Raw genomic sequence first — 23,206 nt, 5'->3', positions numbered from 1 at the left:
AGGCGGATGGGTCCAGAAAAATCAAAACAGGAAGCAGAGAGTTCATGTCTCTTTAAATGTGCTAAAATAGAAGCAGATTTTTGTGGTATTTTATGTGATCTGATTTTTTAAAAATATGTTATTTTTGGGGGGTCATGTTAATTTTCATGGGTTTGGAAGAATGTAATAGGGTACTTCAGTTATCAAAGGGACTGAATTTTTTTTTTTACTGAGTTATTTTAAGGCAGTACTTAAAGTTTGTGTTTTAACTTTTTTTCTTGTAAATAGTGAACAATTTTTAAATTTGTAGTAGTTTTTGTAGGATTTCAATATCAAACTATTATTATTTATTGGAAAAATAACGTAACAATTAAATAAAGCTTAAATATAATGTTCATTTTAACACCCCCCCCCAAAAAAAAAACAAAAAAAAACACCTTTTAACTCAAGAAGAATTTGGGGTTTCTTTTTTTTCGTTTTAAGTTTTTAATGAAAGTTGTATATAAGATTACTTTATTCCTGCATCTTCTCAAGTGTTTCTTCCTTGTATTTTCCCTTTTCCTTTCCTACTTGGCGAGATTTGGCTTTACGTTCGAGGATCTTTTTGCGGTCTTTGTCCAGCTTTAGTCTAGTGATGACCACCTTGCTGGGGTGAATGCCCACGTGCACAGTTGTGCTGTTAGCTTTCTCCCGCTGCACTCGTTCAATGTAGATGACATTTTTCTTCCTGTAAACCTGGACTACTTTGCCAATCTGCTGTCCTTTGTAATGTCCTCGAACAACCTGAACTTCGTCGTCCTTTTGGATGGGCATGGACCGAACATTGTACTTTTGTCTCAGCTCTTTGGAAAGAGGTGACGACATAATCTTCCTTCGAATGTGGGAAGGTGCATTGAAATGCCTTTTACGGTTCTTGCTCCGATCAGAAGTCACAAAGGGATTGAACTTCATTTTGACCGCTGGCACTCCTACGATGTACTCAAGAGGCAAGAGCGGGTTTTTATCTTTCAGTCTAATCTCTATTTCAGCAGATTTGTGGAGGGTTTCTTAGACACAAGATGTGCATTAGACACATTAAAGATTGAAGAACTTTGTAAAGTTCTTAATACAAGATGGAGTTACTAGACATCAGAAAATTTATGGGACTGAGCCACAACTTCAGAAAGATGAGCATGGTTGGCATTAATGCACAAGGAAGAGACAAGTATGGGATGAGTTTGAAGAAGTAGAGGAACCCACTAGATATTTGCAGTTTTGGGGGGCATGGTTGAGAATTTGAATTTTGTTATAAAAGCAGTGCCAAGGAAGGGTTAAGTAGAACAATATGATCTCATTTATTGTGAGTGGATGGATGTAGCAAGAGTACAATTAGGAAGATGATCAGTCATAAGTTAATGGTGACTTAGACAAGGATGATAGCATGATCCAACCTAAAAACTATTTCAGCTTAATTGTTTACCACAGCATTAATTCCTATATCTGAGAGTCTTGATCAATTTTTAAAGTCATTTTCTCATAAGTCCTGACCATGAAGAATATAACTCAGCAAATTTATTTCTTCAGTGGTTATGCAATTCTGAACTAGCACTAAGTCACTTGGGAACTCCATGACCAAAATATCTATGTGCTATTTTAGGGATACCACTTCTCTAAGGTAAGCAGTGCTAGAAGCTACCTAGCCTTTGGTTCTAAACAATGAGGTAATTTCATTCCTCTTAATGTAGTTATGCAAATGTAACTGGGATTAATGGTCAGGAAACAGGCTTACTTAGAAATGAGACGTGAGGAAGTGTTAACTTAGATCCTGAGCCTCTTGTGTTATATATATATGATCGATTAACACAACAGTAGCACCTTGTAGTTCCTCCCAGAGCAGTCGGTTACCAACTTCAGTGTGGCTTCTGGTTAATATGTTAGGCATTCCTAGACTAAAGAAAAAACTATAATGATCATTCCAGAAATATTTCTTGAGCTCCTGTTTTGTGCAAGCGAGGCACTATGTACTATATATAAAATAAATAAAATATGATCAAAAAGCTTATTGTCCAGAGGGAAAGATGATAAGTATACAGTGTATAAACACATAATGTAAAATTTAGATGTACGGTAATAGGAAAATTCATACCCTAGAATGGTAGGAGATAAAGTTCAGTGGGAGTAGAGATGGTTGCATGAATTTTTTTCCTTGGAGGAGGTAACTTCTCAGCTGAATCATGAAAAGCAAGGATACATTCAAGACCAAAGGAAGCAAGGCATGAGTAGCTCCTACTGTCCAAAGCTGGAATAATTTGAGCCACAAATAAATGATTGAGTGAATAAATAAATGGAAAGAGGAGAAATTTTTCATGGAACATAATTGCCACTTCTACATATAGGCTGTGCATAGTGATTTCCTTCCACAAAGTCCAGTAAGGAAGAAAAGAAAAAAATTAGTAACTTGCCAGTGGAGAAATCTGACAAATATTGCCAGAGCCAGTTGATTGGGGTCATCATGAAAAGTTGTAAGTCATGTTGATGATAGTATATACTCTCAATATGAGGTACTTAAAAATGGCACTTCAACTTTGGGATCTTCCCATAATTAGTAACCCCAATCTAAATGAATATATAAATATATATCAGATGAATCTCTATTGAGAGGCTTCCTATTAACTAGCTGGTCATCCTCAACATGGTCAAGATCATCAAGACAAGGAAAGTGAGAAACTATGACAGCCACGAGGAGCCTAAGATGACATGACAATGTAATGTGATGTCCTGGATGGGTCCTGAAACAGAGAAGGACGTTGCATGAAAACAGGGAATCTGAATAAAGTTCTGGACTCAAGTTGATATAATGTATTAGTATTGATTCATTAATTGTAACAAATGTACCATACTAATGTCAGATGTTAATAATAGGAGAGATGGGGTGCAGTATGTATGGAACTCTTGATTTCTTTGCAATTTTTCTATAAACCTAAAAAAAATTTTTTTTGGTAAAAAATAAAGGTTTGAGGATAGCTTCAACATATACCAAATGAAGTGCGAGCCAGTAATTCAAGCTGGAGAAGTACATGGAATAAATCTGATCTGTTTCAGCTTTCACAAAGAGAGGCAAACGCAGAGTTTAGGGGAGGTTTACAGTCTCCACTTTGTCACTAACAAATTGTATAATTTTGCAAGATAGTAAACCCTGTACTCTTTATCCCTAAGTTTTACCAACCGAGAATGATACACTCATCTTAATAAATAAGGTTATACTATACAGAGTCCTTATTCATTGTTGTGAGATAGTCACTCAGATATGTGAGTGCCTGCAATTATTTATTTCATTTTATTTGAGGTCATTATAGCTTCTCAATATGAGAATCGAGAAATCTGTTCATTTGCATATCATTTTAATTTGTTCTTTGTGAATCATTTGCCCTTTATCAGTTTCAGAAGCAAACTCCCTAGTGCCCAAGTTCTGAAGGAGATCTTGGCTTGGAAGTGGGTAAGGACTCATGAATTCTAAGTTGACATTTCCAAAGATGATAACAGCCTAGATTCACCAACTACTGTGTAGAGCAGTGGTCAGCAAACTGCGGCTCGAGAGCCACATGCGGCTCTTTGGCTCCTTTAGTGTGGCTCTTCCACAAAATACCACGTACCCTAATTAAGTTAACAATGTACCTACCTATATAGTTTAAAAAGTTTGGCTCTCAAAAGAAATTTCAATTGTACTTTTGATATTTGGCTCAGTTAACTAATGAGTTTGCTGACCACTGGTGTAGAGTATTTGCAGTGTCTTTGAGGATGATTTTATGGGTTTTTCTATATGCCCTGTGTTTGCCCTACTGTTAGTGCTAGTCTGTGATTGGTGGCTTAGGAGCCTTTGGAAGAACCACATTAAAAATAGTTTTAAGGATTTTTCAGAGAAAGAAAAACACCCACAAATAATGACATACTTCTAGACTCAAAATGTAAAGATTCATCTTTAATTTTATACACCTGAAAGAATGCTTTATCTTAGGAATGTTTTTGTGAATGAGCTTCAGTGGAGTAGCAGCCTAGTAATAACTCAGTTCAATCCTGTGGTTGGAATCCTCAGTTCATGGCCTCTAATGGATATGGGCTATTCTCAAAAGGAATGAATTCAAGACCCATCCATGCAACAAAACTGTGGAGTGCCTGTTACAAGGTGGTCTAGTCTAGGCTAGGAGTCAAATGACTTAAGAGCTTTGTAATAAATATTTTAGGCTTTGTGGGCCATACAGTCTGTCGCAACTAAATTCTGCCTTATATCACGTGAAAATAGCCCTAGCCAAATGTAAACAAATGAGTGTGTCTCAGTTCCAATGAGACTTTATGAATGGACACTGAAATCCCCTTTAATTGTCATGTCACAATGTTTTTTTTAAAATTATTCAAGCATTTAAAAATGTAAAAAACCTTCATTGGTGATGAGCCATAAGAAAAGTTCGGTTGGATTGGGCTTGCAGGCCATGATTTGCCAACCTCTGTTCTAGGTGCTCACCATGTGGCAGTGGCAGAAGGAAAAGAAAAGCAATGAAAAAAAATCCCATCTCTCTGGAGCTTGCATTTGGTAACTCAAGTATTTTTGCAGCAGTGGTGTTCTCTTTCCATATCGGTGTGTGTCTAACACAGGAACCTGGAAGGCCGTTTTGGAGCGCACAGCACATAACAAAGCTTTTCTTGTTGCATTCATAGCGATTTCCACAGGAGTGCGCACATGCAGCATTGATGTATGTTGGTGTGTGCATTTTTTGAGAACCAGGCGACACTTTTCTATCAAAGCTCAGCAAACAATGAGACCCTTTGGACATTTTATTGAGTGGAATATAAATATCTCTACGATTCTCTGGAAGGTTTGTGCTTAAGGTAGCCTGTTGAGCTGGGAAAGCAGAGGGTGTTTTGCAGAGTTGACTCCTCCTACCTCCCCTTTAGTTCTTTCATCCTGAGCCATTAAAATTTCCTTTCTGAACATAAAAGAAGCTTGTCAGCTCACAGCGCTTACCAAAGATGTTTTCTTGGAATGACTGAGTCTCTTACTGGTAAGCATACATATGTTATGGCTAATGTTTGAACTCTGGCTCATTTGGAGGGGTGAAATTTTGAAAGATGCAACAAAATTATTCCCCCCCCCCCCCCCCCAATTAACCACTGTTAAAAGCTAGCCCATTACTTTTTCAAAAAAATTTTTTTTTTCATGTTTAAAGACCATGTTTGTACTCCCACTTCCCAGACTAAGCAGTTCCAGGAGAGTCTTCTCACGGGGTGTGGGCTTCCTGTGCTGTTGAATTGCAAAGCTTTGCAGTACAGTTTTAGTAATATATCTTTGGAAAGGCCTCAGCATTCTTGGAAATTAAAAAGCACTCCATGAATACAGGGCAACATTAGCATATGCATAACAAAATTTTAGTCACTCTTCATTATGAATAAGAAGTATAAAATAAAAATTGGCACCAACCAAAGATGGGAAGTTGAAAGGTTAGGTTAGCTATTCTGGAACTTGCACTGGGTCCATAAAATGGTATTACTGTTTATATTATCTGAACATGGCATCTGTCTATGAGCTGACCTGCCAATAGCCACCATCACAATGGTAATGAAAAGCTGGCTTGGGGAAATACACAAAGTGAAATTTCTGAAATGTCTCTTTTCCTACCACATGCCCAAATCTGCATCATCTCTACAGGAGTCCTTTTAGTTTTATTTCTCTCCCAGGCAACAAGAGTAAAGAGGGGAGAAGGCATTGTAACTATAAGTAAAAGATTGGTTATCAGGGGAGCAGTCACATCCATAGAGCCGCAAGTGGAGGCCAAAGATGATTTCAGATGAAAACTGGGCAGGTTAATGTGCATTGGCCCCCAGGTAACAGCTATTTACTGGCAGAGCAGGAATAATAAGAAAGCCTGCCTCCCTGGAGGGTCTCCTTCCTCTATACCCTGAGACCCACATTGGCCCTCTGCGCTTCCTGAAGCAGAGATTTGAAGCATTCTCACCCCCAGAGGGCAGTTCCTGGTGGGAGGCTGGAAGGGTGACAGCCTTCTCTCTCTCTCTCCCCACAGCCTCCATCCAGATCAAGGGCCCTGGATTCCAGTGGTTGTAGAGAGGGGAGGAGGGTCAGTATGTTCAGGACCCAACCTGGTTCCACTCTCCCATGGACTCCTTCCTGCTGTGTCTCCTGTCTCGTGCCTACTATCCGAGGGGGGGACTTCTGAATTAAAGTTTGAAGAGGATAGTCCAACTGACTGGTTAAAAACTAACCTCTGTCTATGTTAGGGCCACCAATCACACTGTGGTTCAGGGACCCAGCCTCCAGCTGCCCAGCCCCAGTTGAATCACCTGTGGCTGGAGGTGAGGTTGAGGATAGAGATGGGTGACCAGGAGTGATCACTGGCCAGCCGCCCTCCACAGGGACTGGTTTTATTTTCCTTCCCTCCTTCCTATAAAGTGGCAGAGGGGGGCTTTCCAACTCTAATCTGCCTGGTCCCTCTGGTCCTGGGCCCACACACTTCCTTCTACACTGTTCCCACCCTCCTTCCTTCACCCCTAGATTGTAGCTCTTGCTTACGATCTCCCAGGGGTCGGCCTGTCTTAGGACTTTGAAACAAAGGAAGAGCCTCTAAAAGCAAAAAAACACACTCCTGATTCAGATGACTAGTTGTCAGATCTGCCTGAGTCTACACCTCCCAGGTGTCAGGGAGAAGTAAGTTTACAGCCGTCACTAGGGCATTCCTCTAGGAATACATGCCCATTGCCTTAGACACCCATCAGTGTCTTCTGAGTCAGGAGCAGAGAAGCCAAGCCGGGGAGGGTCCAGCCCACCTGCTCTGGATTCTCTTAGGAGGATATAGACTGCTCCCCTGCCCTCTCATCAGAGCTTCCCTCTGCTTGTCATCCCAGCACTTTCTAAGCACCACCCATTTAATCTCACCCTCACTCCAACAAATGGGTGGGGCCTAGGGAACAGGAAAGTGCTACAGATAAGGGGGGCTCAGGTCTGGAGTCTTGGAGACCATAGTAAGCTGTGGGATCAGGTGGGGGAACCCTGCGGGTGGGGCATGGTGTCAGTTCAGTCAAGTTCATCAAACGTTTTGGGCAGCAACCCCAGGCCATGTTCTGGACTTGACACAAGGAACATGAACCTGTTCAGTTTTCTCCTGTCCACACGATGGCTATTGAAACCCTCACTTCTGTCCTCAAGCTTTTTTGTCTGAGTCACCACCCACCCCTGCCTACCCCATCATCACCCACTGGGGGACTGCTGCTTCCAGCACAAAGAAGACGGAGCTGAGACTCCCTAAGCCTAGGGAGGGTGGCGTGTCCTCTCCTCATCCCTCACCTAGACAGGGCCCACCCTCCACCCCTCAGGGACTGGGCTCTGTAGTACTGACCACTCTCTCTCCTCCCTCCTGCATCATCAACCTCTACTTCTGTATAGAATCCTTTCTTCTCTGTACTTAATTATCCTCTAGTGCTCCTCACCCAGAAAAGCAGCAGCAAAAAACAAATCACCCCACAGTAGCCTCTGTTCTGTTTCCCTCCCTCGTCTTAAAAGTGTTGCCCACCTGTGTTTCTGCTGCCTCCCTTCTTCCCTTTCCCTTCCTTGCTGAGAAGCAAGCCTGCTGGAGGGCAGCAGAGGACAGCATGACTGCATCCCACAGGTCCCTTGCATGCTCGCAGCTTCTGCAAAGCTCTTCCTGTCTGGCCCCACTGCCTCCCTCTGCACCCAGCGTCCTCTTAGGACACATCCTAGTGTATGAAACTGGTTTCTTTTATTATCTCTGCCACCTTGGGCTTGTCAGTACCTCTCTAGGGACACTTAATCTTAGTCCCTAGTTCTGTTCCTGACCCATAATAAGCATTCAGAAACATTTAAGTGAAGTAATGGAAGGCACGCTGTCTGCTTTGGGGCTTGCCTTCTATTGCAAGAGATGAGCTGTAGACACGTTATAAATGTAATGTGTAAGTGTCGGAAACAGTGCAGATATTACCTGAGCCTGGGAGTGGGGAGGAGGAATCCCAGTGTGTGAGCTTGACTTGTTCCAGGAGTGACAACCCTCGCCTGTGTGAGGCTGCCTGCTGGCTGGTGGTAGTGCACCAAACAGTCCCTGGGACAGACAGCGCCGGCAGCTGGTTAATGCTCTGCCAGTACTTGGAACGTAAATGCATCTGTGTTTGTATGAATAAATATACAATTCAACAGTTATATGTGACGCTGGAGAGGGAGAATGGCCTGGTGGCACCGCCATCTGGCAACTCCAGCACCAACAAGTGCACGGTGCCACCTTTTCAGTACAGGTCCAGAGCCCGCTTTTATAAAAAAGGAAGCCCATATCACAGGCCAGGGAGCTGCTTTTGTGTCTCAGATCTGCTTGGTTTTGTCCTTCTTAGCTGTGTGGTCCTAATTCTCTGTGCCTCAGGCCCATCACTTATAGAGAGGGGTAGGAGCAGCATGTACCTTACGGGTTGTTGTGAGCTTTAAATGAATGAATGTAATACAGGTCAGCACTTAGGACAGGGGCCAGCTTATAAAGACCTGATAGGCACCAAGCTTTTACTATCTCTGTGATCTGAGGCCTTTGTTATCCTCTCTGTATCCAGCTCTGTACGTATACAAACCTTTCTATAGGATGTGGAAAATGCCAGTTGGTGGCTTCCTAGGGGCCATGGATTAGGGATGGGTGTTGCTTGGAGATAAGGGTGCCAGGTGTAGCCAATGAAAATACAGGACATGCAGTTAAATTTTAATTTCAGATAAATGGCAACTGATGTTTCAATATTATATGTCCCAGGTAATATTTGGGACATACTTACACTAAAAAGTGTGTTGCACACTACTGCAGGTTTCTCTGGGCTTGCCACCTGACCTGGTAGCCTGTACTTGGCCCTGGTGGAGGAACAGGCAGGAGCCAAGATGTAAAACTTAATGGCCCAGCTCCAGTCTCCAAGTCTGGCCTTTTGTGGCTTCAGGCCTTGGCCAGGACTGTTCTCTGTGTCTCTCCAGCACCCATCATCACCCGACACAGAGCAGGCCTGCAGGGGAGACTGTGTTGATTCACTGGCTGGCTGGATGAATGACTGAATGAGGTTATGGTGGGCCTGTGGTTTGTGGGATGTGATTTGAGAGCCATGGAAGGCTTCATCCTCAACATGTCTAGCTCATGTTTCCCTGGAGGTCTGCAGACTTTACCACCAGAGAACCAGTCCTTTGAGCCTTCTGTCCCTGGAGGCTTTTTCAAGTAGAGTGGCCTGCAGTAGACGTTTATTCTCCCTATATTATTCCCATTTTCCATTTTGCCTGGCCACCTCAAAGCAGTTCTGCATGCTCTGGTGCAAGACTAAACACATGACAAGCATGTGCCATTGGGACCGAGGGAAGGGAGAGAGAGGGCTTCCCCCAGAATGGACTGGGCCAGTGTAAGGAGCTAGGAACTATTTGGTAAAAGCAAATTGGGGGGAAAAGCAGCAGATCAGAGGAGCTTTCTGGCTTCTTCCTGAAGTTTCCTGGTAGCTAAGGGTGATGTGAGCCTTAGGGACCGTGGTGTCTCATTAGTAAATAGTATAGACAGATCAACAACAACACCATTGCTTATTGAGTGCTCCATGCCTGTCACTGCTCCACCCTCCTTATAGGAATTACCTCACTATGTCCTCAGAGAGGCTACTTCTGCTTTTCCATGAGACAGCGGAGGGCCGGACTGTTGAACTCAGGAACCACCAGAAGGTTTTCTTCGAAGCCTCAGTTTGTGTAAGATCCTGGGTGAGAGATGAGGCTTGTAGAGTGACTAAGGGTAAATTTATTTAAGCCAGAGGTAATGGAGCCTTGAACTTGAATTTGAGTCGATTTAAAGAAATGTGATGCTTGGTTTGTCAGCTGAAATGCAAACTCCCATGCAGCACACCTTCCTTATGGACACTCATTGTTTTGACTCCACTTTGCTTGGCCTGAGCTGGCTCGGGCAGGTGCCAGGGGAGTTCCTGCCCTCCCAAGGCGAGGCTGGAGGAGAGTTGGACTGGACTTAGCCCTGTCCCCGTCAGCTCCCCCGGGTTGGGAGAGGGAACAGCTACTTATGTGCAGGCACAAGTATATGCCCGGTGCCAGAGCTGCGCCCCCCAGCAGGGCTCTGAGTAGTGTCTCCGAGGCCTGTGGGCCCCGGGCCAGCCTGTGCGCCACCTCAGCATCCCGAGGAGCTTATGAAAACACATGGAGTCTGGTACAAATGCTGAAGGTTCTGGTTCAGTCGGGCTGGACGGAACTCCAGGAACCTGTATTTTGTAAAGCACCCCCAAAGATTCTGATGAGGGGTAGGTAGGTTTGGGAGCCACTGATCCAGGCCCACCTCCTACCAGTTCAGGCTTCCTCCCTGTCCCAGTCCCTGCCCATAGCTCGTCCATCCTTAGTTTGAACACTTTCAGCAACAGGGAGCTCCTTGCTTCACAGGCATGTGCGGTCGGATATTCTGAATGCTCAAAAGTTCCTTCTTACACGGAGCCAACGGTGGGCCTCCCACTGCCATTTCCAACCCACGTTCCCTGTCCAGGGCCAGGCTGCATTGCCTCCCCCAGCACCGCCTCCCCTGCCAACCCTTTGCCTGAGGGCCAGCGCCGCAACCTCCTCCCGCAGAGACTCCCAGAGAGAACTGCCGCTGGTGCCTGTTCTGCCTGTTCACCAGTTGACAGCCAAGCCTGAGCCTTTCCCCCCCAACGGGTCTGGTTGGGAGACAAGGCAGAGATGCTTCCCTCTCCCTGTGCAGACACTGCCCTCAGGGAGGCTGCTGAGGTGGAAAAGCCCATAAAACAAAAGAACATGCAGAGTAGTCTTAGCCTCACTCTCACATGAGCCCGATTCCACAATGGCTTTGGCTCTTTTTGTTTTAATTACCCTTACATTTTTATTCAGTTGCAACCAGTGCTTTATATTCTGCCATTTTCATAAAGCACCATTTTTAAAATTTTTATTATATATATATATATATATATTTTTTTTTTTTTTTACATCTCTGCATAGTCTTTCTAATTATCATTATAATGAGCACACAGTTTGGCATCCTGCGGCCTGGATTTTGCCAGCACGCTGACACTCTAGGAGTTTGATCTGGCTCCCTGTGTGTTTGCCCTTATAAATAGTTGCAGCAAACCTTGATGATTTCATACTTCTCCAGGCTTAGAGATGTGCTTACTCTCTCTCTTATGGGTGAAAGACATTTCTTCTCAGCCCACTCTTGCAGACTGAGCAATTGAGGCACAGACACAGGAGGTCACTGGGCCAGAAGGGTGGAAGATGAGAACTCAGACCTTGCAGAGAGCAGGTAGAAGGCCAAGGTGAGAATGGGGTCATTAGAGGGAGGTGCCCATGGTGGGCAGGTCCATCTCAGTTCAGCTCCTGTGGACCGGAGTCAAACCATCCCACCTCTGTACCTTCTCCAGGAATACCCTTCGCCCAGGCTGTGCCCACGCCGCTCTCCTCCCCGGCCTCTCCTGACCATACCCACCATGCAATCACGCGCTCCTCTGAACTCCTCGGCAATTATAGCTTCAATAATTCATTTGGCAATTAATCATACCCTGCCTCGTGACATCTCTTCTGTTCCGTGTCGAGCTGCTATTTCCAAGTGCAATTGTTCAACTTCCCAGGAGCAACAGATGCCGCCTTGCTAATCTGGATGGGTTGGTGGTGTTTTTATTTCCTGGCAGTCAGTCAAACCAGGGGGGTAAGTCTGAGGCCCCCACGGGGGTGGAGGAGGGGATGGGGGTCAGCAGGGTTCCTCACTGCAGGGGTGGTGGGAGCCTAGCTAGGAACCTTGCTGACAACAGTTCCTTGCGGAGTTAGACAGCCTGTGACGCTCCAGGCATCCTTTCCTTCTGACTCCGGGGTAATGAAGCTGGATACAAACAGCCTCAGGAATTTTCCGTGCGTTTGTACAGCCCCCTGGACTGCACTGCGTTTCCTGTGGGCAGAGGCCTTTCCTTCTGTTTCCACTGAGCCTTCTTAGCATGATGTGGCCAACTCTGAAATGAGAGAGTCTGGACTGGAGCCTTGGCTTCAGCTGTAAGCCTGGGTACGTCATTTCCCCTGCAGACCTGCTTTACCTTCCAGTTGCTAAGGCCACATCCAAAGATGTATCATCAACTTTTTTTTTCTTTTTTTTGCACCCCTGTATCTGAGCCACCAGCTAAGCCTATTGGCTCCTACCTTCAAAGCACATTCAGGGTCCCCTTGCCATCTGCTCTCCCCGTTTCTGGTGTAGCCTCCTGGCATTAATACTACTCCCAGCACATGTATATTTCAAACACACATCAGGTCTGGAACCTTCTTGAACAATCCAGCGGCCCCGTTGCACACAGGACAGCCGGCAGTTACAGGGGCCCATAAACCTACAGGGTATGGTCTCGTCACCTCTCCAGCTTCACCTCCTATACTGCCCCGCTCAGCCCCAGGCACAGTGCAAGCAGCTCACTCTCTCTGGATTGTGCTGCCCCCTGGTACCTGCACGGTTTGAAGGTGGTATCTCACCTTCTTCCCATGATGTTTAAACTTTCTCCATCATCCCCCACCCCAGGACTCCTTTTCTTGTTATATTTTGTTGTTGTTGTTGTTGTTTTTCAGTACACTTAACACTTTTCATTTATTCTATAACTTATTCTCCCTTCTACATGTTCTCCCCCATCCCTGCCATATCCCTGATTTTTACAACCATGTCTGGCTTGATGAATGAATGAATGAATGAATGGATGAATGAATGAATGAATGGAGTGAGCGCCTGAGGCCCCCACAGCACTCAGACCTGCTTGGGTGAGTGAAGGCATGGCAGTCCTGGGGAGGGAATGTGGTCGGCTACATAAGAACTGAAACCCCGAGGCCTTTCCCTCTCATCCTGTATTTTAAAGACACATCTCTCCCCTCCCAGCACTTTCAGTTCAAAAATCAGTGAAACAGGGCATCTCTCTTGCTCTCTGAGAGCCATGACTTTGAGCGAATGCTGCCAGGCCAGCTCTCCCTCGAGGTTGGGAGGGGCTGCACCCTTGGTTGAGGCTAGAGACTTAAGGGACCATGGAGATTTTCCTGTCTCAGTCGGAGCAAGGGAGCAAGGGTGTCTGCCCGCTGGCAGGGGCGACCCGTGCTGCTACGTCTGATGGGAGGGCAGACAGGGTAGCGGGAGGGAGGCTGAACCAGCTGCAGAGGGGGCTCCCAGGATGGCCCCGGGAGACAGGTGTGGGGAGATGGGACAGGAGCACATGGAGACGTCTCCCCCAGACAGGTAAGATGGCAGTGGATTGGGACCATCTGTGCTGCTGTAAGACAGTCTAAGTAGAGCCAGATTCCCAGCACAATTAAAACAACCCTTCAAAGGGAGGGGGGAGAGAGAGAAAGAGAGAGGAAAACAAACAGAGCAGCTAGCAACCTGCATGCACACGCACACCTCATCTAATCATGAAAACATATTCCAGACGGTTCCAGAGCTGCCCTTGGGAGGGATGTTTGAAATGTGCATGTACATCCCTGAAATGTTAGCTGTCGGATCTCTCAGGAAGTGGCTCTGCCTGAACAGACTTGTGTGGACCTTCCTCCCATGAATGTTAAAAAGAGAATTTTTATAAGACAAAGCCAAACAGGACTGGTGACAATTGTTTTTGAAGGCCCTTCCCTATTTTCTCTTCCTTATGTCCACCCACACCAGCTGCATTTCTCTCGCTCCCCAGACACCATGACTCTTCTGGAGGCTTGGAGGGCATTCTTCTCATAGCATGGGGTCAGGAGTATAAGGAGGGAAGATGACTGCGGGGACAGGCCTGACCTCGGGTGTCGTAGGAGAACACAGAAGTGTAGAGCCGAAGAGCCGCAATCGGGAGTCCGCTTCCTACAGGGCTGGTGAGCTCATCCCTGAGCACCTCAGGCCTCAGTCTTCTTGTCTGTGTAATGGGAATGATAGCGATCACATCTCAGGGCCATGATGGAGGTAAGTGGATGATGAGTATCAGGTCCCTGAGAAAGGCTTTGACAATGAGGACCCTTTTCTTCACGATCTTGAACCTGGATCAGTCCTTTTGACAGGAAATTGAGGAGCTGAGAGGCTGTGACCAGCTGAGGTGCCCCCACACCACTTGCACCAGCTATGGAAAAGTCAGGGTGCCCAGTGTGTACCTGGCTTTGTGGCGGTCCCTGTAGCCCCTGAGTCACCGGCTGCTGCTGGACCCCGGCCTCCAGGCACCAGCTCAGGCGTCCAAGCAGGCAGGACCTGGGTCAGGGCAGGACAGCATGGGTCCTAGCTCTGACCCAAAAGCTTGTTTCTGGTGGAACATTTCCTCCCAACTAATAAACAATCATTACTTTTCTCCAGGCAAATGGAAGCTGGCCTCTGAGCACCAGCGAGAGAACAGTAATAGTGGGATATCGACAGACAGGGAGAGCTTAATAGGCCATAGACCCACAGGATCCCCCATGGGTGAGGGCTGTCCTATTGATTATTGGAGCCCCTTCCAGCCTTCCCAGAGGGTCTCCCTGCTCTATTTCTCTCCTGGGCAGGGCTCCAACAGCACCCCAAGTGATCAGTTAGGCTGCAGGAGGGCTGTGCCCTGTGCCCCAAACCCCAAGGGGAAGGACCCGTAAGGAACATGACAAACATCAAACGTGACAGACTAGCCACAAATCCTGGATATGTAAGTCACAATTCTTGTGTTTGCAAAACAGCAAACTTTGCATCAGATGGAAAACAACCACCGCATAAGTGCTGCCTCACCCGTTCTCATCCCTTGAGTTAGAGTCAGTCTGAAAGAGCTCTCTTGTCTGGCTGAGCCCACGGTTCTTGGAGCAGAAGGAATAGGGTGACCACTGTCCACTCAGGCTGCATCGCATGGCTGGGGCCTGGAGTGACAGCACAGAGGGACCTGGAAAGCCAGACAGGAGGATGGACCTAAGTCCATCAGGCCCTGGAAGATCAGCCACAACCTTATATTTATGGGGGAAATCTTGTGTGTGTGGTCCATAGCATTTATGAGATTTTCCAAAGGCGTCCATGCAAACTGAGTACCAGGGTCTGGGTCCCTACTTTGCCTGCCCCCCTCTCCCAGCCTCTACTGCCCAGTGAGCAGCAGCTCCATGCCCTGTTTTCCTGGCACAGTGCTCAGCCAAGGAAGCCCACAGGGCCTCTCCCATTGGCCCTTCAGCCCATGACACTCCTGCCCACCCATTCTCAATCCTCAGGGCACACGAAGAAACAACTGGCCCTGCAAGCACCATTCCTGTGAGCCCATGCAGCCTCATACTGAGCATCCCAGGCCCCACTGTGTGTGCACAAGCCTCAAGCCCGCCAGTCAGGCAGGGCCTCTGCCTGTGTGACCCATGGGCAGTGCTTCTGGATGAGAAAATGGCGAGTGGTTCTGATGCTAAAGAGGAATTACCTCCTTGAAGGGATCCTAAGGCAGAATGAATGGTGGCCTTCTGGAGTCTACAGAGGAAACAGGGTGATTAGAGGGCCCGGAAGAGGTAGCACATTTCTTTTTTATTGTTAGATCTTTTTCTTTAAAACAATTTTAAATCGAGGTGACATCAGTTAATAACATTATGTAAGTCTCAGGTATACAACGTTGTAATTTGCTACCTGTGTGCTCACCAGCAAAGTCGCCTCTCCACTCGTCACCACAGTTAGCATGGTTCTCATTGCTCTTTCCTACCACGAACCACGGCGCAGCCACGGAGTGCCCGCCACAGGCACAGCCACACGCTGTGCGAGACCCAGGGACACGAGTGAGCAGTCAGGTCGGAAACGGGAAGCGCTGGGCCAGACCTAACCCACTTAACACTGCAGGCATGTCTCTCTCTGCAGTTATTGTCCTATCAATGATTTATATCTGTCTCCTAAGTGCTTTTAAGTCCCGGTCTCTTGTGAGGCCTAAAGTCAAGAATTGACATTTCTTCAATGTAAATAGGAAACACTACAGAATGAGATGAGGTCGGGTTTATAAAAAAATTGCTTTCTTGACTTTTAACCCTGCAGTCTTGCTGACTATTTAATTCTACTTGCAGTCTCTCGGGTACCAGCCTATAATCTCTTCAACGTGACACGGGGGTTTTAACGCAAACCATCCAACCCCCCGAACAGCGGCTCAGGGGAGGGGTGCCACGTCACTAAGTGAACCCCAGAGTTACCTGAGGGAGGGAGGAGAGGTCCCGAGGGAGGGTACCCTGGCTGTGGGCGTGTGCAGCGCCCCTTCCATGTTAACGGATCGCCTTCATAACTCTCCAGTCTGGCCGGGGCGCTGGGCACCTGGAAAGCCTTTCCCAGGGAAACCACGTTAGTGACGGAGCGGGTCCCCGACGCACAGAGACACCGACGACGCACAGAGACGCCGACGACGCACAGGGACGCCGATGACGCACAGAGACGCTGTCGACGTACAGGGACGCTGACGACGCACAGGGACCCCGATGACGCACAGGGACGCTGACGACGCACAGGGACACTGACGACGCACAGGGACGCGGACGACGCACAGGGACACTGACGACGCACAGGGACGCTGACGCACAGAGACATGGACGTACAGGGACACTGTGGAAGGGACAGGCCCTGGGGACAGGGACGGAGGGACTGCGTCGGCTTCCTTCCTTTGCCTGGGATGTCCCTGCTCGCTGCCTCAGGCTCCATTTCCCCAAACCATGAAGGCGTTCAGGGCTCCGATCTTCGATCTTCGGTGAGGAGAAAAGACCCTTGCATTGCCCTCGCCTCCAGCAGCTGAGCAGACTCCGCCCCCGCGGGCAGCCTGTGTCACTCATCGCTCAGAAAACAGTGAAGGTAGGGATGCCCACCAGGCCTCCCACGGAGGCTGTGCCCTCTGCCCTCCCTGCCCCGTGTCCCCTCTCCCCTCCACCTGCTCAGGACAATGCTTTTATTTCCTGTCTTTGCGTCATCGCCCTCCTCTCTGCTCTCCGGAAACGGGTGAGGTGCGGCGGGTGCCGGGCCACTGGGGACACAGCGGAAGGGGACACACTGGCCCCGCGTTGTCCAGCGCTGCTCGGGGCTCCGAGCCCATGGGCTCCCAGAGCTGCCGAGAAGGAGGGGCGTTCGGGCGGAGGAGAGCTGCTGAGGCCGCGGGGACGTATTTATAGAGCCAGGCCCAGAGACCAGCGCGCTCAGAGCCCTGGAACCTTCCCTCCGTGCCAAGTTTCTAAACATAGAGCCGTGTGGCATCTGGTCCGAGGCAAGGTACGCTAATTCCCTTTAAATCCACTGAGGATTTTCAAATAAATGCTGACCAGTCTCAGCCCTACTCATTCCTCTCACCGCCCACTCGGTCCTGCCGCTGGGCTCCCTTAGTGGTGGTGGGCAGTAGCCCGCCGGCAGGGAAACAGGGAAGCAGGCAGGCCAGCCGCTCTCAGGGGACACAGCATCTCTGTGACCGCGCCAATCAAGGGCTAGAATCAGAAAGGGGAAGGAAATGGGAAGGTGGCTGGAACCTGTCATTCATGAGTACGGTGACGTCTAGGGGATGCCTGTACTGTGGCATCTCACCCTTCCTTGCACCATCTCCACGAAGTAGGGGGTCAGAGCGCCCATTTTACAGGTGAATAAAGTAAAGGCTCAGGAACTTGCCTAAAGTTACTCTTAGGTGATGGAGTTAAGATGCTAGGAAGGTTGAGGACGGTGGCCCTTGTCTCCAGATGTTAGATGTGCAATTAACTCATTACCCCCAAAGCTAGTGGGCTTTCAGACTGTGCTTGGCGACGGCTCCTTTCTTCCATCTGTGGCCCTGAAATGAGGACAGTTTGTGCTCACAGCTTCTCGGGGGTGACAGAGCTTCTCCTTATTGCAAGTGTGGGACTCCTCGCAGGTAGTTATGGAATGCCTCACCCACTGCCTGCCCATCACCCTGGACCAAATGAGGCCGTAAAGGAACGGTGATGTGTGCTGAGCGCCTGCTGTGTCCTACACACCCTCTCTGTCTCAGGAGTAGACACATTGCTCCTTCAGCCCTGTGATATGTGTTCTCCCCTGTGTGAGATGAGGACGTTGAGGCTTGTTGAGGCTGAGTGACTCACTCAGTGTCCCACAGATAGAGGCCTGGCTGAGACCCCAGCTGGAGTGTCTGCCTGGGGTCAATGCCATTAACTTCCTGCCCTGGCAGCGCTGTGTGCTCTGTCTGGTGTGGTTTCACCGCTTCTCCATCGACTGCTCTACATCTGACAGCCTGGCCAGTGCAGTAGTAATAAGATTTGAAGGGTAAGGTGACCTCGGCCTGGCCCAGCCCATTCGGCCCACCCCCAGTACACTAAGCCTCCTTCCAGCCTAGAGTTTTGTTTTGTTTTAATATATTTTTTATTGATTTCAGAGAGGAAGAGAGGTAGAAACATCAATGATGAGAGAGAATCAGTGATCGGCTGCCTCCTGCATACACCCCACTGGGAATTGAGCCTGCAACCCAGCATGTACCCTTGACTGGAATCGAACCCGGTACCCTTTAGTCTGTAGACTGACACTCTTTCCACTGAGCCAAACTGGCTAGGTCCCAGCCTAGTGCTTGAACATGGAGCTGAGTAGCCAGGGTGCTGGGGGGGTGGCCTGCCCCTCTCTGGCTTCTGGAGGCCGGGACCACCTACTTAGCCCTTCTCCGAGGACGTCAGAGCAGGAGGCCAGGGTGGCAGGACCAGCCACGAGAAGGGGAACAGTGTTGTCTGAGAAAGTTCCACTCTCCTCTCTGACGACTTAAACTCTTCTCATCCTTAAGGGCCTGTCTGAGGCCCCTCCTTCTGGGAAACTGCTCATTTCTCTTTTCCTCTCCTTTCCAGAGCACGTGTTGTGTGCTCTACACATTCTGGAACTCCATTTGATGAGCTTCAGAGATCACAGTCCAACTCGTGGCCAACTGAGGCAGTCCTTCCCGTCACCCTTACAGTGTCGTCTTCTGCTTGGCTGCTTACCTGTCAGGCCTATTCCTCGATGAGTCAGCACTAGGCATTCAAACATTCCTCCTTGCTCTGACCAGAACTGTGCCTCTGGTAACTGCCTGTACCAAGACCCAGCCTCTGGACTTGGCCCATGGCAACCTCCAGATCTTTGAGGAGACCTCTCAGGGCCACAACAAAACCAGGGGACCCTCAGCAGAACCCAAGAAATGTGTTTCCTAGAGGCTGTGCCTTCAGAAGGCTATTTGCAGTTGCATTGGGGCGTATCAGCTTGAGGTTTAAATGGCAGCATTTTATTATAGCAGCAACTCAGAATATTCAGACCATCTCCATTAGCATTGAAAACGATGACCAAGTCTCATTAAAAACAAAATCAACCTTAGAAATATATAAATTATCCAACTGTAGATTTAAAAACCCTTTTCTTGCTAACATTATTTGTGCAGGACTGGAAGCGTGGTGTTAGGGGATGGGCATGCCATTCACCTCTTCCTCCCACTCAGGCCACCGTCCAAACGAAGACCCTGTGCAGGTCAGGCAGGACTGATGCATGTCAGGGCTGATACGAGACATGCATCTTGGCTTTCCAGGGAGACGCTCGGGTGAGAGAAACTGGCCAGGAAGGAGTGGGAGTGGGCAGTGTCCTGTGTAATGAATGGGGGACGGAGGTTCAGCAAGATTAAGGCACAGGATAAGCAGGTCCAAACCACATTCCTTCCACTGTGGCCCTTGCTAGGTCATTCCAGTTTTATTCCATGGGTGGAAATCTCAGGTCCCCAGGTCACTGGGTGGTCCCCAGGCCCAGACCACGCCTCTTGACCCTCCCACCTTCACCCCACCCAGGGCCAGGCTGGCAAATTAGAGGCTTTAGGCCAGGGTGCTGAGCTGAGCCCTCCTGGTTCCCAGGCCCTGTGACCCCCCCTGGGGTGCAGAGGGAGGAGCAGGGATTCAGTGCCTCACTCACCTGCTGCTCTGAGGCTACAGAGACCTGCCCCCTCTCCCAGTGGCTCGGCGCCTCTGGAGCTGGGAGAACATGTCCCTGTCCCTTGGCCCTGCCCGGACTGGTGATCAAATTAGCAAAGAAAGGGTGACGACGGCCCCCATCTACTGGTCAGGGAGGCGCTTTAGAGAAAGGTACTGGGCGTAGTGGCATCTTTCTTCTTATTAAGAGTTATGACAGCCCGACTGGCATGGCTCAGTGGTTGAGCATCACCTATGAACCAGGAGGTCGTGGTTTGATTCATTATTGATGTTTCTATCTCTCCCTCTAGCTTCCTCTCTGGGGAAAAAAAAAAGACATAATTTTAGCAGCAGAGTTTACTGGGGCCCCCACTGTCACTCAGCAGAGTCTCTCAGCCTCCCTCTGACCTGGGCCTGGCCAACTCTGTGCCTGCCTGTGTGCTTGGCTTGTTCATTTGAGTCCAATCATGCAGGAGAGTGGCTGGGTGACCTGGGGTTGGGACTCGCTGTGCAGATTCAACTGGCAGCTCCATGGTCCTGCATGTGGGGTTTCTGTTGTCATTTCTGTCCTCAGATGTCACTCCCTGCCCACCTATAGCTTTAAATAGACTACCCCCTTAACCCTTGCAACAACTTTTATTTCCATTTTACAAATGAGGACATGGAGGCATAGAGTGTCTAGTTGCCCAACATCAGACAGAAAGTACAGGGTCAGAATTCCAATCCCAGCCTATCAGATTTCAGGGCCCAGGGGCCCAAACACAACCCTATTTAGCAGTTATAATCCATGGCAACACGTGTTTGGTGAAGGAATAATGGGACACACAAATGAACCAGTGAGCGACAGGCACAAAAGCCATCCTCTCTAGGCTGCTGTCTCACTGAAGGGCGGTCACATGGGTGGGAGGTGATTGCAGGGTGGAGTTAGGAATGGAGAGGGGCCTGCTGTGGCTTGAGCATACTAAAAAAAGGCCCTGAATTTGTGCCAGGGAATTAGACGCTGAAGGTGGTGTTGCTTCAGGCACCTGTTTCATCCTGGGTTCTGGTGTGTGAACTTTCTGAGAGCAGGGTCTGTGTTGTAGTCTCACTTTCTCACCCAATTCCTGGAAAAAAGTGGGTATTAAGTGGATGTTCATGCAATTCACTCATGAAATCTGAGTTTGTTCATTGTTCACGGGAGGCCAGTCCTTGGTTACACCGTCTGCCTTTGGGGAGGCTCTAGCTTCCAGTATGCCCTGCCCCTCCCCTCCTATTCACCCCCTTCCTCCTCCTCTTTCTCATCCTCACAGAGAAACAAGGTGGTCCTGGCTCTGAGGGGACTTCCCTCACATAAAATTCCACTGTTAGACTCAATTTTCTGAAGGCCTTCCAGGGATGACATCCTGGATTCCCTATCCCTACTCCCCCCCCCCCCCCCCCCCTCCCCCGGGACACCCAAAAGGTCACTGAAACCTATCCTATACCCCTGTCCTGTACCCCTGTATCCAGCAGGTGACTGCTGGCACAGCTGGCAGAGCGAGCTGCTTTTTCTGCCCAGACAGCAGGCACTGGAAATTATTCAGGAATAACAAACATGCCAGAAACATTTGCATACGGAATCACGCAGAACAATACTTGTTATTTAAACCATCTCTGGTTGGCAACTAGAAGAAAAAGCAGCTGCGATAGATCTGCAATGCAAATCAGCCTGATTTGGAGCTGAGCCCCAGCTGGTTTGGGAGTGGGGGTGCTTCCAGAGCTGGGAAGGAAGGAGTGTCCTGTCTCCAACCCCCCAGGACTCCTCTCCTGCTCGCGTACATTTTCCCATTCTCTCCTTCCCTCCCTTCCCCAGCGATTAATGGAAACAATTTGTCTTGTAATGTGACTTTAACTTATGAATTCTTTGTCTCGCTCTAATCTTTTAAATTATCTGCATAATAAAATATGTATCCAGTGATTTCAAGTCATAATTTGATCTTCTAGGGAAAGTGGGAGCAAGGGGGGAGGCAGGTGAGCTGAAGGGAGCCTTCTCATAATTTGTGCCTCTTCATTGGCTATCTATCTGTCTGTCTGTCTGTCTGTGTGTCTATATTTATTTTGCTTAATGATCTTCCTCTTGCTTCCTCTTCCCTCTGTCCAAAGCACTTCCTTCCCTGTGCCAGGGGTTGGGCCTGAGCAGGGCATTGCAGGGAGAAGGCGGGTGAGGTGGCCTCCCTCTTAGCAGCAGCAGCAGCACAGGGTGCAGTTCAGGGAACTAGGCCTTGCCTGCCTCCGTCTCTGGGATTTAAACCCCCGGGTCTGCCATCATCTGCCGAGGGGCTTTAAGGGGGTGACATTTCAGTTCACTGACCTGGGTGGTGCCCCTCATCTGCATATAATCAAATGACAACCCCCTGCAAAACACCAGCCAGTCCTTCTAGCGAGTCTGCACAAACTTACCACTATTTCCCCAAAACCATTTAAGGGTGACCTTCCCTACTGTCCATCCTGAGACTGGCTCCCCTGGAGCTGCAAACCCCAGTGGGCCATGCACTCAGCCCACCTTCCCCAAAGCCCCGTGTTCCCCATGGAAGTCCTAAAGGACCCTCCTCTGCGCCAGTGTGTAATTGTGCATCTTGAAGTTTGCACACAGGCCTGAGCCTGTACATGACACAGAACCTGCATATGGCATTGATTCTGCATATGACACTGAATTTGCACACTGCACACTGAATCTGCACATGGCAGTGAATCTGCACACGGCACAGAGACTGCACAACGCACTGATTCTGCAAGATATCCTGAGACTGTACATAGGTACTGAGACATCACAGGGGTGCTGACCAAGGGATCATCTGGATCATGGGCCTTCTGTTGTGCTTGCCTGGAGTGGGAGAGTTTTTATAATTTCCACAAAAGCATCATAGGATACTTGGCCCTGTCCTCATCACCATTCTAGTTTGCACATTGTGTGCTATTCCTCAAAGGAGCCTTACCTGTGCTCCTAGGACAGGGTGCACACCCTCCTCCACCATGCAGACAGCACTCGGGTGAACACTGACCACTCAGTGTGCCCGCCATCTTCCTCAGTCTCCTCCAACAATTCCTCCATCCCGACCAACATTGTCTACACCTGACTCCACCTTTAATGTGTTGACTAAATGTCCAAAACTGTAGAAAACTTTTGTAAAACGTTGTTTAAGTCAAACAGAGGCAATGCCTGGAAGCAAGATCTCAACAGAGTGAGAAAATTGCTTCTGAGAATAACAATTTTGCAGTTTCTTTTTTTGCATTTGTGATTCAGAAGAGAACAAAAGGAAGATTCCATGAAGGTGGCTGAGGAAGTGAGGGAGGTTTGGGGGACAGGGTGTTCTCTTGGGGGGGGAGGAGAGGGGAGGGAGAGTGGTCACACTCTAG

At 48.5% G+C, this 23,206-nt stretch overlaps 1 protein-coding gene across 1 annotated transcript; it reads right to left on the bottom strand.

Moving 5' to 3' along the window:
- Positions 1-441: 441 nt before the first annotated feature.
- On the bottom strand, positions 442-969 carry LOC311612342 (large ribosomal subunit protein uL24-like). Its single transcript, XM_084865209.1, has one exon. The coding sequence runs from the start codon at positions 928-930 to the stop codon at positions 493-495; it is 438 nt and encodes a 145-aa protein (XP_084721335.1). The 5' UTR covers positions 931-969; the 3' UTR covers positions 442-492.
- Positions 970-23,206: the final 22,237 nt, after the last annotated feature.

Source organism: Pipistrellus hanaki, assembly GCF_964339955.1.
Source record: "Pipistrellus hanaki genome assembly, chromosome: 18".
Lineage (NCBI taxonomy): Eukaryota > Metazoa > Chordata > Mammalia > Chiroptera > Vespertilionidae > Pipistrellus > Pipistrellus hanaki.
The sequence above is the reverse complement of the archived record's forward strand: the minus strand, read 5'-3'. Positions and strand labels throughout refer to the sequence as shown.

Coding starts and splice junctions, on each gene's coding strand:
- LOC311612342 (XM_084865209.1), bottom strand. CDS start 930: ATGAAGTTCAATCCCTTTGTGACTTCTGATCGGAGCAAGAACCGTAAA.